Source organism: Theropithecus gelada, chromosome 5 (genome assembly GCF_003255815.1).
Source record: "Theropithecus gelada isolate Dixy chromosome 5, Tgel_1.0, whole genome shotgun sequence".
Taxonomy (NCBI): Eukaryota; Metazoa; Chordata; class Mammalia; order Primates; family Cercopithecidae; genus Theropithecus; species Theropithecus gelada.
In genome coordinates this window covers 51,122,468-51,138,994 of record NC_037672.1, presented here as the reverse complement: position 1 = coordinate 51,138,994, position 16,527 = coordinate 51,122,468, and the positions used below count along the sequence as shown (strand labels likewise).

General features: G+C 33.2%; 1 protein-coding gene across 1 annotated transcript in view; it reads left to right on the top strand.

Annotated features, from left to right (window-relative positions):
- The window catches only part of CCSER1 (coiled-coil serine rich protein 1), a 1,408,588-nt gene that overhangs the window by 583,578 nt on the left and 808,483 nt on the right, over positions 1–16,527 (top strand). The window contains exon 7 of the mRNA XM_025385587.1: positions 15,550–15,627. Coding sequence (XP_025241372.1) covers positions 15,550–15,627 — 78 coding nt within the window. The remainder of the gene's footprint in view (positions 1–15,549; positions 15,628–16,527) is intronic.

The following is a 16,527-nucleotide window of genomic DNA, read 5'->3' as shown; positions in this document are numbered from 1 at the left end:
AAACATTTTTCTCCCATTCTCTGGGTTCTCACTTCATTCTAATGATAGGGTTTTTTGTTTGTTTGTTTGTTTTTGCTGTGCAGTAGTTCTTTAGTTTAATTAGATTTTGTTTGTCAATTTTTTCTTTTGTTGAAATTACTTTTGGCATTTTCATCATGAAAGCTTTGCTCATGCCTATGTCCTGAATGGTATTGCCCAGATTTTCTTCTAGGGTTTTCATAGTTTTGGGTTTTATATGTAAGTCTTTAATTCCTCTTGAGTTAATTTTTATATATAGTGTAAGGAAGGGGTTCAGTTTCAATTTTCTGCATATGGCTAGCCAGTTCTCCCAGCACCATCTGCTAAATAGGGAGTCCTTTCCCCATTATTTGTTTTTGTCAGGTTTGTCGAAGATCAGATAGTTGTACATGTGTGATCTTATTTTTGAGTTCTCTCTTCTGCTTCATTGGTCTATGTTTCAGATCTTGTACCAGTACCATGCTGATTTGGTTACTGTAGCCTTATAGTATAATTTAAAGTCAGGTAGCATGATGCTTTCAGCTTTGTTCTTTTTGCTTAGGATTTTCTTGGCTATTTACGCTTTTTTGGTTCCATTGGAATTTTCAACTTTTTTTTTTTTTTTTCTTGTTCTGCAAATTATGTCAATGGTGGTTTAATGGGAATAGCATTGAATCTATAAACTACTTTGAGAAGTATGGTCATTTAGGTGATATTGATTCTTCTTATCCATGAGCATGAAAGGTTTATCCATTTCTTTGTGTCCTCTCTGATTTCTTTGAACAGTGATTTGTAGTTCTCCTTGAAGAGATCCTTCACTTCCCTTGTTAGCTGTATTCCTAGGAATTTTATTCTTTTTGTAGCAATTGTGAATGTGAATTCATTCATGATTTGGCTCCCTGCTTGCCTGTTGTTAGTATACAGGAATGCTAGTGATTTTTGCACATTGATTTTGTATCCTGAGACTTTGCTGAAATTGTGTATTAGCTTAAGAAGCTTTAGTGCTGATATGGTTGGGTTTTCTAGATATAGGATCATGCTATCTTTAAGCAAAGATAATTTGACTCCTGTATTCCTACTTGAATACCCTTTATATCTTTCTCTTGCCTGATTGTCCTGGCCAGAACTTCCAATACTATGTTGAATAGGAGCTGTGAGAGAGGGTATCCTTGTCTTGTGCCAGTTTTCAAGAGGAATGCTTTCAGCTTTTGCCATTTAGTATGATATTGGCTGTGGATTTGTCATATGTGGCTTTTATTATTTTGAGGTATGGTCATTCAATACTTAGTTTATTGACAGTTTTTAACATGAAGAGATGTTGAATTTTATTGAAGGCCTTTTCTGAACCTGTTGAGATAATCATGCAGCTCTCACTTTAGTTCTGTTTATGTGTGGAATGACAATTACTGATTTGCTTATTTTGAACCAACCATGCATCCCAAGGATGCAGCCACTTGATCATGGTGGATAAACGTTTTGATGTCCTGCTGGATTTTTTTTTTTTGTTTTGGTCAGTATTTTATTGAGGATCTTTGCATTGATTTTCATCAAGTATGCTGGCCTGAAGTTTTTCTGTTGTTGTTGTATCTCTGCCAGGTTTGGGGATGATACTGGCCTCATAGAGTGAACTAGGGAGAAGTAGTCCCTTCTTTTTAATTTTTTGGAATAGTTTCAATAGAAATGGTACCAGCTTTTCTTTGTACCTCCGGTAGTATTCAGCTGTGAATCTGTCTGGTCCTGGGCTTTTGTTGCATTTCTGTCGGGTCAGTGGTAATATCCCCATCGTTTCTGACTGTGAATATTTGAATCTTATCTCTTTTCTTCATTAGTCTAGCTAGGGGTCTATCTATGCTATTAATTTTTTTCAAAAAAAGAAAAACAGCTCTTGGATTTGTTGATTTTTTGAAGTGTTTGTTGTGTCTCAGTCTGCTTCAGTGCAGCTCTGATTTTGGTTATTTCTTGTCTTCCGCTAGTTTTGATATTTGTTTGCTCTTGGTTCTCTAGTTCTTTTACTTGTGATATTATGTTGTTAACTTGAGATATTTATAACTTTGATGTGGGCATTTAGGGTTACACATTTCCTTCTTAACACTGCCTTAGCTGTGTCCCAGAGATTCTGGTATGCTGTATCTTTGTTCTCATTCATTTGAAATGACTTCTTGATTTCTTCCTTAATTTTATTATTTACTCAACAGTCATTAAGGAGCAAGTTTCTGAATTTTAATGTAGTTTTATGGTTTTCAGTGAATTTCTTAGTTTTGATTTCTAGTTTGGGCTGTGGTTCAAGAGATTTTTTTTATGATTTAAAATCTTTTGCATTTGCTGAGGAGTGTTTTACTTCTAATTTTGTGATCAATTTTAGAGTATGCGTCATGTGACAATGAGAAGAATGTATACTCTGTTGTTTTGGAGTGGAGAGTTCTGTAGATACCTGTCAGGTCCACTTAATCTGGAGCTGAGTTCAGGTTCTGGATATCTTTGTTAACTTCCTGTCTCAGTGATCTGCCTAATTTTTTTTTTTTTTTTTTTTTTTTTGAGACGGAGTCTTGCTTGTCACCCCGGCTGGAGTGCAGTGGCCGGATCTCAGCTCACTGCAAGCTCCGCCTCCCGGGTTCACACCATTCTCCTGCCTCAGCCTCCCGAGTAGCTGGGACTACAGGCGCCCGCCACCTCGACCGGCTAGTTGTTTTTATTTTTATTTTTTATTTATTTTTATTTTTTAGTAGAGACAGGGTTTCTCCGTGTTAGCCAGGATGGTCTCCATTTCCTGACCTCGTGATCCACCCGTCTGGGCCCCCCAAAGTGCTGGAATTACAAGCTTGAGCCACCGCACCTGGCCGCAATCTGCCTAATATTGTCATTGGGGTGTTAAAGTCTCCCACTCTTATTGTGTGGGAGTTGAAGTCTTTTTGTAGGTCTCTAGGAATTTGCTTTATGAATCTGGGTGCTCCTGTATTGAGTGTATATATATATTTAGGATAGTTAGCGCTTCTTGTTGAATTGAACTCTTTACCATTATGTAATGTCCTTTGTCTTTTTTTTTTTTTTTTTTTAAATCATTGTTAGCTTAAATTCTGTTTTGTCAGATAGTAGGATTGCAAGCCCTGCTTTTTTCTTTTTTCCATTTGCTTGGTAAATTTTCCTCCATCTCTTTATTTTGAGCCTATGTTTGTCTTTGCATGTGAGATGGATCTCTTGAAGACAGCACACTGATGGTTCTTGTTTCTTTATCTAGCTTGCCATTCTGTGTCTTTTAATTGGGACATTTAGCCTATTTACATTCAAGGTTAATACTGTTATGTGTGAATTTGATCCTGTCATAATGATGCTAGCTGGTTATTTTGCAGAGTTGTTTATGTGGTAGCTTCCTAGTGTCACTGGTCTGTGTACTTCAGTGTGTTTTTGTAGTGGCTGGTAATGTTTTTCCCTTCTATATCATGTGCTTCCTTTAGGAGCTCTTGCAAAGCAGGCCTAGTAGTGATGAATTCCCTAAGCATTTGTTTATTTGAAAAGAACCTTATTTCTCTTTTACTTATGAAGCTTAGTTTGGCCAGACATAAAATTGTATGTTGGAAAATTTTTCCTTAAGAATGTTGAATATTGGCCCCCACTCTCTTCTGGCTTGTAGGCTTTCCACGGAGAGGTCCACTTTTAGTCTGATGGGCTTCCCTTTCCAGGTGAACTGGCCTTTCTCTCTGACTGCCCTTAACCTATTTTTTGTTTGTTTGTGTGCTTTGTTTTGTTTCATTTCAATCTTAGAGAGTCTGATGACTATGTGTCTTGGGGTTGAACTTCGTGTGGAGTATCTTACTGGTGTTTTCTGTATTTTCTGAATTTGAATGTTGGCCTGTCTTGCTTGGTTGGGGAATTTCTTCTGGATGATATCCTGGAGTATGCTTTCCAGCTTCATTCCATTCTCCCCATCTTTTTCAGGTACCCCAGTCAGTCGTAGGTTCAGTCTCTTTACATAATCCCATATCTCTTGAAGGTTTTGTTCATCTAATTTCATTCTTTTTTCTTTCTTTGTGTCTTCCTGTCTTATTTCAAAAAGACAGTCTTCAAGCTCTGAAATTCTTTCCTCCGCTCGATCTATTCTGCTACCTGTGATCGCATTGTAAAGTTCTCGTGTTGTGTTTTTCAGCTCCATCAGACATTTCTCTCTAAGTCCTTCTAAGTCTCTTTCAGTCCCAGTGTGAGAACCTGGATATTTCAGTTGAAAGCGTTGAATTCACTTGCCCCTTTTCATTCCTCTCTGTGAATGCCATGGACCGCAGCTGCTTCTATTTGGCCATCTTGGATCTTTTCCTTTCAAATCTTTAAATATCTAGTTTTAAATATCTAAAAATATATATTTTATTTGTGATTATCTTTGAATAGTGGGAATTTTGTTCTTTTTCTATCTATGTATTCGTTTATTCCTTTTTCTAGTTTGTACTTTTAATACTTGCTTGTCTTCCCTAATGAACTTAAGGTAATTGGAGGCAGAGTTTTTTTTTATTAAGCACAAATTATAGTATCTTGTTTGTTATAGGTTCTCAAGACTGTCAGTTAAATGTCATTAATAAAACTAGAACACAATTCTGACTGGTTGGACACTGCTGAACATACCAGGAATGTTAAATAAGGTAAATGAACTGAGGGATATGAAGATTCAAGTCATAGACCAAAACATAAAGAGGCCTTGCCACAGTTGGTTCAGATTCCACTGCAGAGATAAAGGGTCAGAGACAGAATTTATTTCCCTGGGAAAAATTGTGAGTTAAAGTAGGGACTCAGCCTCCAAGTATCTATATAGCACCTTGGGGAAATGCTACAAAGATTTAAAGGTTCAGATAAATATATGAACTCCTGGAATTTTGATATAAAGTTAGAAACTGCAGTTTTCTAAAATTGAAGCAAACGAGAGCAAGTTAAAACCAATAAGCTTAGTTTTTGTTAAGGTAACCAATACCACAATCAGTAAAAATAAGCTGGGTTTTAAAAATATTACTAAGAAGAGTAGGTATTCGTCTTCTCAATTACATTGCAGTGTATCTGGCATGAAATAATTGTATTTTTAATAGTAGATTTTTTTGTGAATAAATTAGCTAGTATGAATGTCGTCATTGTGGTGATGCTGTACACTATTCAAATGAGAAAGTGCCCTGATTCTAAATGATTTGTATTTGTTTATATATTTACCATAACTTGATGTAAGCATTCTTTGAGATCATCCAGTTATTGTTTCCTACTTTATATGAAACAAAGAACCTTTAGGTTTGTAGTGTGGTTTCTGAGTGGTTCTGTTCACCAAAAGCGAAGAACTTAAATAGATTACCAATAACTCTTATGCCAAGTTTAGTTTCCATTATTAGTTAATATGTTGGCCAATATCTGACAAAATACAGTTCATTATTCATTTAGTTTTGAATCATCCCCGCAAAACCTACTCGTCCCTATGTGAATTGATATAGTTTAATTTCTGAACCTTCCAAACTAAGAACCAATTTCTAATTTCTTCTGTGAGATTCACTCTGAAGGAATGAGCCAGGTTATTGCTTTGCCATAGCCTAGTAATTTGGGGTATTCTAGGATTTGGTCACAGCTTTGATTTAGCTTTCAGTTAGTGACTAAACACTAAAGTAAGAGATTAGTAATTGGAATTGTGTCACAAGATCAGAGTAGAGCTAAGAGCAAAGATAACACTGAGACAATCATCTCTTAGGATATTATATCTCCCAACTGTCTTAGATTATTAATACCAGGAGGAAAGAGAATTTAAAAAGCTACTTTCTGGCCTCTCTGTGATTTCAGAAGGGTGAACCAGAGCTTTTGTTTACCTTTGGATCTGTACTAAAAGCCTTATCAAGTAGAGAATACATAGTGAGGCAATGGGAAAATATTCACTCTTAAGCCTTATGTGGATGTGTATACTGGTAGAATCTCTATGCAGGACAATTTGGTAATATTATTCAAAATTACATTTGAATGTATCTTTCAGCTCAGTAATTTCACATCTCAAAATATATCTTATAGGTAAATTTGCATACTATATAGGATTATTCACTTCAGCTCTGTTTGTAATGCAAAAGAGAATTTAACACTAGTTAACTACATTATAATATAGCCATAAAATGTAATACCATATAGTATTGATATACAGTCATAACCAATACTAGGGGAACCCATTATACATAAATATATGGTAAAACAGCAAGTTTAAGAATAATATATATATTACCCTATATGTATAAAGAAAAAAATCAATAACTATATATAAATATTTGTGTATAGTTTTCTATTTTTATCCATATAACATCTGTAGAAGGTTATATAATACATTGCTAAAATTGGTGGCCTCTGGATGGCTGGTCACTAGTGGTAAAAGAAATACATGTTTTCTGGAAAAATGTGTTGTACTTTTGAATTTTTGACTATGTGAATATGTTATCCAAATTAAATTTAAAATATGTACTAAAATTTTTAAAAAGTAGTAAATACTTTTATATCCAGGCATTTTTGTGATCAAGTCTTATGATGTCCCCAATTCAAAAATGTATAATCTAAGCTCCGTAAATGTAGAAAGTAATAAATTAACTTGCTATTATATAGTGTTAACTTCCCAGTCTAGAATAAAGTGTCTGTCTACTTTTGTCAGCCAATTCTAAATTTTAGATTTTATAACTTGCAACTTCTCAATCATAGGGCTTATTCCCATACAGTTATGTGCTGTATAATTATAATACTGTATTTTTACTATACCTTTTCTATGTTTAGATATGGTTAGATACACAAATACCGTTGTGTTTCAGTTGCCTACAATATTTAGTACAGTAATATGCTGTACAGATTTGAAGCCTAAGAGCAATACACTAAACCATATTGCCTAGATGTGTAGTAGACTAAGCTATCTAGGTTTTTATACGTACACTCTATAACGTTTGTACAATGATAAAAGCATCTAATGACACATTTCTTAGAATTTCTCTTCATCATTAAGCAACATATGACTATATGAGACATAATGCTTACATATTAGACATACTGTTTTGTGAAAACGTTTTGGCCACGTAGAACTGGATTATCAAGATACCAAAGACTCCCTTGGGACTTAGTGTATTTCTCTCCATTCCCTAAATTGACTCAGTGTTGGATTTGCTCCTAAGGATGTTCCATCTACTTGGTGACTTCAGTCAGTTCAGACAGAAACACATTCTTATGACCTCAGCCATATTAGCTGAATGAGAACATCTCCTTTTCAAAATTCCACAATTCCCAGATTTGAGCTCTATTAAAATAATGTGGCTTCTGTGCCATTTTGTGACTGGCAAGAAAGGTTGATGAGGCCTTGATTATATGCTCACATCTATTTTAAGGGTTTTGGACCAGCAGCATTCAAAGCAAATGGAATGAAAGTTTAGGAGAAATCACTCCCCAAAGGAAACCCAAAATGTTAACGCAGTGAAATTAACTGGATGCCAGGAAGTCAAAAACAGCAGCTATAAACTCTAAGAACATATTATAAAGAAAAAAGCTTGCATTTTCATTTGGAGAAAACAAGACCAGTAAAAGATGTAACCGGAATGGAAAAGGTTGTTGAACCAGACTAAAGTACAATGGGCTAGTCCAGATTTAGAGACTAAACCCAATTTCCTATTGCTCTTGTTTTGGTTTACTGCTAAAACAACAAACACTAAGGCATGGAATATGCACCACTTAGAGAACGAAGTAAGTGGAATCAGCCTTGTTCCTCTGAGAAGAATGCCTGTAATTGTGCCTGTCAGCACCCTGGATTGGAGGAGTCCAGGCCTCTTGGCTTCTTGTCTTTTGGAGGTATAACTAGTGAAGGACACACATTAGAGACTGAAAATCTACCTACTAATATGTATATGTGTGTGTGTGTGTGTGTATATATATGAGATGTTTTTCTGTGTCACAATTAGATACTCTATATTCCCTTTCTTACTAAGTTCTTGGGCCAACAGCAAGCCTAACCAGGTCTTGCCAATGGGAACAATCATGGCAAAACTTAAAGTCTAAGAGCAGGGAATTTTAATGTGTACTCAATACTTGTTGAATGGCTGAATGACTAAACGACTGAATTTTCCCAGAAAATTGACATGTCTTAAAAAAGAAAGATATTTTTAAGAAAAATAGCCCATTTACACTATAGAAATAAAAATTATATGCTTTGTCAGTAATCACACCATTGATTATTAAAGCAGCAATATACTAAACCATGTGTATATATTTTCTGTGTAAATTTACAACTATGAGAATACATCCTCAAATTAGTTAACACATTTAAAAGGGGAAAATTTAATTTTATTAGGTCTAGAAAATCATTATAGAATTTACCCTAATGGCTTTAAAAAATTAAAATATTTCACTTACCCTTAAATCTTTTTGTGTACTCAGAAGATTTCAGCCCAATTGATCATGTTTCACTTCAAGAAATCCTTATCAATAAACTTTAATCCCGTAGGACAGATCCATTAATCATGCTTTCAGGGGAGGCATAATTAATGGATCTGTACTATGGAATTACAGCATTCAGTAAATATTAATAATGCAAATTCACTCTACCAAGCACCTTAACAGTACCCAAACAAATAGATCATTTTATATGGCTGAAGCTTTCCTTCAGCATTCCCATATGGAACATGAAAGTATGCAAAACAATTTAACATCAGCTTTTCTGGGAGAACTTAACAGAAGATTAAAGGTTCTCTGATGGAGAGATTTTGCATCTCAATAAAATGTTCTGTCAAAATTTATTTTGATGAAAGTTTTAAAAGCCCTGATAAAAACTCAGAGGCTATGAGTAAATGACTATTATGCATTACAACAATGAATAGCCTGGTTATATTGCTAATGAAGAATTTTTAAAATAAACTTCTAATTGGGGAATGGTTTTATATTTACAGAAAATATGCAGAGACAGTACAGATGAGTCCCATAAACTCCTGAGTTTCTCCTATTGTTATCATCCAACCTTGGCAGAGTACATTTCTCACAACTTAAAAAAAACATTATTGGTACATTACTGTTAACTCAACTGGTCAATGTATTTGGGTTTCAACAGTTTTCCTTAATGTCCTTTTTGTTATTCCCGAGTCACATTCAGGATACTTTATTTCAGGGCTCCCCAACTTCCTGGCCACGGATTCGTGGCCAGGAGTTGCACTGCAGGAAGTGAGCGGAGGGCAAGTGAGCTAAGCTTCAGCTGTACTTACGGCTGCTCGCATCATTGGCATTACCAACTGAGCTCCACCTGCCTTTCAGATCAGCTGCAGCATTAGAGTCCCCTTAGGAGCGCTAACCCTATTGTGAACTACGCATGCAAGGTTTGAATGCTCCTTATGAGATTCTAATGCCTGATGATGTGTCACATTCTCCCATCCCTCTCAAGATGGGACATCTAGTTGCAGGAAAACAAGATCAGGGCTCCTACTGATTCTACATTATGGTGAGTTGTATAATTATTTCATGATATGTTACAATGTAATAATAATAGAAATAAAGTGCATAATAAATGTAATATACTTGAATCATCCCTAAATCATCCCTCTCCCACTTTGTGGAAAATTGTTTTCCATGAAAATGGTCCCTCATGCCAAAAAGTTTGAGGACCACTGCTTTATTATTGTTGTTCGCCATGTCTTCGCAGTGAAAGTTTCTCACACTTTTCTTGTTAAACACTGATTAGGGTTTTGCAGAACATTTCTCAATTTAGATTTGTCTGATATTTTTCTCATGATTAGACTGTAGCCATTGGTTTGAGGGTAGAAGACCATAGATGTGAAGGATCCCTCTCTTCACATTATACAACGTTCATGCTGTCTACATGATCACTTGGCTGAGGTAGTGTGTGCTGGGTTTCTCCACTGTGAAGTTACGTTTTCCTTTTTTCACACATTACACTTTGGAAGAAAGTCATTCAGTGCAGCTTGAGGGTGGGAATAGGGTGTTAAGTTTCATCTCTTGAAGAGAACTATCTAAATGAATTATTTGGAATTCTTCTGAAAAAAGTTTTGTCTCGTCTCTCATTTGCTGATTTGGAATTTTTCTGAAAAAATGTGTCTCTTCTCCCGATTTATTTGCTCATTGTTTTAATACTTTTAGTTATACTTTGTAGTATGTTATTTATGTTGTTATTCGAATTGTTCCAGATTTGGCATTTGGAAGCTCTTTCGTGTTGACTTCTTTGTTCTTTGTCTCTTTGGCATACCCCTGTTCTTTTGTTTTTTGAGTACTTCCTTGCTTTATGGTACAAAAGGATGCTCCAGAATCATCTTGTGCATCTTGTGCATTTCTTGTCCCATCCCGGACTTGGAATCAGCCATTTCTCCTAGGAGCCCTGGTTTCTTTTTTAGAAAAAATACAAGATCTAGGCACTGGGTGTTAGTAAGGATATTTTATTCAATAAAATTAACACATTTTCCTCCGAATCAGAAGAAAAACATAAAAAGGCTTATACAATAAAATATTTATAATACTTATAAAAGATTATCTCATTTTCATGGATTAAAAATTAACTCCCTAACTTATGAATCAGTTAACTATATTTCAAAAATGAATTTAAATTTTAAATTTTATATTGTTAGATACACACGGCTGACTTGGAAATTGTATGCACAGAACATTGATAGTACCAAATGACAAATGGTTTGTTAATTAATTGAGAGTTCTTCCTTTCTTCACATCAAAATAAAGAAGAGAATACTGTGTTTCCCAATGCTATTAAAACGAGTACACTATTGTATTTATCAATAGTAAGTATAATAGTAGCAGTTATGAGAAGATGTAACACTCAAAATGTCAACTTTATTTTCTGATTATTAATAGTGCCTCTTATTCTTCAGTTTCTCTGCTTTTTTAGTGACAGAATATTGAGTTTCAAAGCTCTCAACTATGTACTTTGCCCAATGTCAATTAACCAGTGTCCATTGAGCATGATCACATTTTCAAACTAAACATTTAAATCATTGTTTATAGTAACAGATGATATACCATTTTCCCAAATTTTTGTCTGAATTTAACTTGAGAAAAAAAGTTGCTATTAGTGTAACAAAAAATATTTTCTTTCATGCACATTATTTATTTTGAGGTAGACCAACTCTTAGGATTTGCAAGTCTTACTTTTCACTTGGGTTTTATTGTGGTTGTTGTTAATAAACTTTGTATACTTATTTTTTCTCATCAACAATGACTTCTATTAATTGACTTTAAGTTAGTACAAAGATAGGTGAGTTTGAAGATTTCAATGAGATCACTTATCTGCTTTTTCCAATTTCTTGATAAATTGTCCTTGGTTATTCATGTATGTTTTAAGGAGCTATCACATAGGAGCTAAGAGAAGTTCTAGTCTTCCTCCTGCTGTTGTTTTCCTTTAGTATGGTGTCATTTTCATTTAGCCTGTGGATATCTGCTCTTCACCAACGCCGTATTGCAGATTTGAATATGATAAGGTGGCATGGTGTTTTGCAGGAACCTTTGTGTGCTTAGATCATAGTTTATTCCATTGAAATTTCTGAAGCAAAGGGTAGTATTTCCCATCTGTCTCTTGGGATTTTATTTAAAATAGATTTTTTGTTTGTTTGTTTGTTTAATGTTTGCTTGCTCATTCTTTTTGCTCAAGGCCAAAGATGAGTCCTATGGTAAGAGAACCAGTCTCTGAGGTAATAGAAACATTGTTTCTCTTGGTATTTCTATTCTCCTTCCCAACTAAATACTTCACTTCTCTCCTTCTCCTAATTATCTTCCTGGGAAGTTTCATAATAACCCACTCTGATGAGAGTCTTGAATATTACTTTAAACATTTCAGTACTATAGCAAAGCGTTCTTACCCTCCCTACAGATAACAAATCCATTTTTTAAGTTTATTATAATGATAGTGAAGACATGAGTAAATATAAGACTTTCATATAACGAGAAAGAGTGGTTAAAATATCTGAGATTACTTGTTAAAATTCAAATTAACCTATGAAAATCTTGTGCTAGAACACATGTAGTATAAGGATTATTTAATGTTTATTGTATACCAAGAAACTGGAAAAGCATCTTCAAAGAATAAATCTCTGATCCTGCTATCTTTTGCCCATATGTATTGAAGTGAAAGATTAGTAGAAGAAAACATAAGAGAGAATCCTTGAGAATGTGATTGATAGGCCAATATTTCTTAGGTAAAACACCAAAAGCACACACCACAAAAAGCAAGCTTAAAAAAAAAAAAAAAATAGTTTAGAAAACTTTGGCCCTTTTGAATATATGGTTAAGAAAATAAAAAGGTAAGCCACAAACTGGATAAAAATATTTGTAATAAACATATATGACAGAGGATTTGTATCCAATAATCCAATGATAAAAATTGGCAAAATATTTTAATACTCTTTGCAAATGAGATATGCTTATAGTTAATGAGCACATGAAATGATGCTTAACATCATTAGTAACCCATGGAAGAGAAAGTTAAAACCACAATGAGCTTCCACTGCACACCCATAAAATGCCTAGTTTTTTAAAAAAGACTGATACACCAATGTTTCCAAGACACAGTGCAAGTGGAAGTGCAAAATATTATAATCCTTTTGGAAAACAGTTGTCAGTTTCTTATAAAATTTACATAATACAGGATATAAATTTGCCAGAAGACCCAGATATATCATTGTCAAGTGTTTACTAAAGATAAATTAAAACACATGTCCAAAAAAAGATATATATATGAATGTTCAGCATGTTTTTTTCATTAGAGCCCCAAACAGGAAGCAACACAAATCCCATCAGTAAGTGAGTGGATAAGCAAATTTCTGTCCATTATGAAATACTACACAAAATTTTGAAATAATAGACTACTGAAATATGCACCAATATAACATAATGAATTTCAGAATCATTTTGCTGAGTGAAATAAGCCAGACCCAAAAGAATTCACTTCTATACACTTCTATTTATATGAAATTCTAGAGCAGCCCAAAGCAGACTAGTAACAGAAAGCACACCATTTTTCCTGGGAGCAGGGATGGGGATAGTTGAATACAGAGGCCCTTGAGGGAACATTTTGAGGTGACGAAAATGTTCTGCATCTGATATTGGTGGTGGTTACATATATGGATATATATATATATAGTTACATATATTGATATATTTGGAATCTATCAAAAGCAGATGAAGCCATAATTCTGACAGAACATTTTTTGAAGAAAGTTGTGGATTAACAAAATCATCAGTTTTTAAAACATCAAATGTAACTTAAGTATTTCATTTAGATATTAAATTGTATCATTATTGCTATTATTGAATGGAAGAGTAAATGGATTAAAATATGAAATATGGATAAGACTTATCTTCAAAAGGTTTACAATAGTATTTTATCTAAAAGAATAAGCAAATTGGAATGACACCTAAATTACAGATCACTGAAAAGCAAATGGGAAAACAGTAGGATAAGCATGAAAATACTTTATGTATTTCTCAACTTGATAACTAAGTACAGTTTATCAGATGTTGTCATATGAGATGGATTTGTTTTTTTAAAATATTTATCTCAATATGTCCTCAGAACAGTAGAATTAAGGTGTCACACTTTAAGATTGATTTGAAAATTATAGCTAGAACACAATTTTCTCTTAGAATGACATTCAAAGAATCAGTGTTACATAATGTAAAATTTGGAGTCTGCTTTTTACTATCCTTTGAATTATACATTAATGTCTAGAAAGTTGTGGGAAACCTCAACCTTTAAAGACGTTTACCATGAACCTTGACTTTGGACTCATGTTCTTATGAAAATTAAACCTTCATTGGAAAGACTGTGATCCAGGCTTTTCAATTTTTACAAATGAATGTCATCTATGTCTCCTAAATATATAATTTTTGAGGGTATGATACTTTAGTAAGCTATGCAGGCTGTCTATACTACAGGTAAATATCAGATAATTCAACTATGAATGAACTGTGTCCTGTCCCTTGCTTAAATTCTTGTGAGAAATCCAACTTTAAGAGAAGTAGCTCAAGAGTCTTTTTTCCGTGTTTTTCAGCATAAATCTTCATTCATGTCTTATGTTAACATCCTGCGGTAATTAGTTAGCAAGACCAGCCTTGTTTCTCTATTATGTCATATAATCAGAGAGCGAGAGTCAGCAATTCATAATATTTCCTAGTTTTGATCAAAGAAATGGTGTAGAACTCCGGAAAAATTTTGAAATTAAAGTCAGTAACTAACTCACCTCAATTATCTGGTGCATGTATTTTCCTACTTCCTTTAGTAAATTATTGTCCAATTTTTACCTAATTTCCCTCTTTAGACGTTTTTACTCAATGCACTGCCTTATATCAATTTCCAAAATAGGTGTGGTATGTGTTAAATTAACATTATGCTGAATATCTTGGTTCCTGTGTTTATAGTTCTTATCCTTGGTTTCTGGACTAGGGAGTCATAAGTAGTCCCAACTTAATGGATATTTAAAATATGTCCAGTTTATTGTGCATACGAATACAGTGAATTGAAAATAATCCTTGAATAGAATGTTTCTAAGAATAAGTAACGGTGTTAGCACCTATGCTTTGAATGCGTTCTTTTGCTGAAACTTAAGTGAGTCAAACTTGTCTATTTATATCCTTATCTCACTTGAGGTGAATTCATTCTTTGGTTTTAATCTTCACTGCAAAATTTCTGTGTGTTTGCACATATATTTAGAAACCAAGCTGAAAATGTGGGTATATATTCTTTTCAATGTTTTATTTTCTTTTGTTTTATTTGCATATGGGAGAATCCCTCAGAGAGACTGTGTTAAGAATATAATAAAATGACTTCTGTTGCTACCTACTATTAGTATCTTTTTCTTGCTTTTAGAAAAGCAAATTAATGATGAACTTCTAACTGGTATCTCTTTTTTAGGCTAATCTCACATTAAATAAGTTTTAATTTTTGTATTTTTAAAAGACTAGAAAAACAGCCATTAGCAATAATCCAGGCATTCTCTTACATTTGTGTAAATCTTTTATTCTTACATTTTTGTTTAGCAGAATAAAAGAAAGGTAAAATGTCAGGGGCTATTAATTTAGGAATTTAAAAAATTTAATATTTTTTCAGTTTGTAATTGTATATTGTGGCAGATTGGTTTACATAATGAAAAAATGGTTGCAATGATTTAGATCTTTATAGAAGAAAAACTGTAATACATGTCTGAAAATCAGTCTGAAATACATTGAAATAGCAACATAATGAATTATTACAGCTACAGTTTAATTTAAAAAAAGGTTAAATATTAATTAAGCAATGATGATAATAAATACTACCCTAACACAAAAAATGGCCATCATGTTTGATAAAATGCACTTAAAATATACATGGAGAGTGATAATTTGACTAATTTCCCAGATAATTTTTTCTATATAAGGAAGGCTTTATTATATAATTATGATTAAATCAACATTAAATTTGGTATTTTTACATTCATATTTTACTTATTATTTATTTATTTTAATTATTTATTTATTTTTTCTAAATTATGAATAGTCAAAATGACTACAAAACAATCCTTATTTAATTCAATTTCACTGTCCTTGCAGAGTACGGACATGAGTCCAGCAAGCAGTACCACGTCACTTCCTGTTAGTCCTCTTACCGAAGAGCCAGTGCCTTTCAAGGTAAAAAATAAACAAGAAAGCATTATTTATAAAAATTTTAGGATAATTAATAAATAGTTTAAAATAGTTTATGTGTAGATGGTGAAGTGAACTGCTTTAATCTTCAAAGCCCTGATTTCAAATCTTAAAATCATTTTTTCGTGTGTGTGTTCTATTGTCATTCTATTGCTAACTCAAGGTAAAGGTTTGGAATGAAAATTACTGCTTTATGGGACGATTGTTTATCTTACATGTAAATGGTGGGGTTTTATTGTAATAGGTTGATTCACATGAGTTAGAGGTTTTACATATTTTGTTTATATTAATTATATTAATATAATTCATAGGGGTAGAAGGAAATATTCAGCCCTCATCTAGTGGTTAAATTTTCATTAGCAATGCTAGGTTACCAATAATTAATGATGTAATCCTTTTAAAATAAGAGTCAAAATCAAGAGTTGAAATATGGAATCATTCCACCAAACGTATTATATTTAATAAATATTCAAGTAAATATGAAAATAAGTATGTGGTATGACTGGTGGCATTTTTTTTCAGTTTGGGAGGCTATATACATAACAAATATGAAGTCTTGTTTTGCCACTTAAGATTAGATGTTTCCATTTAAGCCAAAGCTTGTAGATCAACTATTTTATGTTTTTACTGGGGTATTTAGATATTATTGGTATTATTATAAATAAAAACAATTCTCAAGAGCCTGAGGAAAAAACTTAAAATGTTGGGATGATGTACTTAAGTGCACTTATTTCAGTATAGTTTTGTTTAAAGACAGGTGCACATTTTAAGATTATTGCATTTATGATTGTAGTATTTTAACATACAATTATTATGTTTTTTTATTTTTCATATAAGGACTGTATCTTATTCAAGTTTATATTGCTTATACCTAGTACAGTTGCT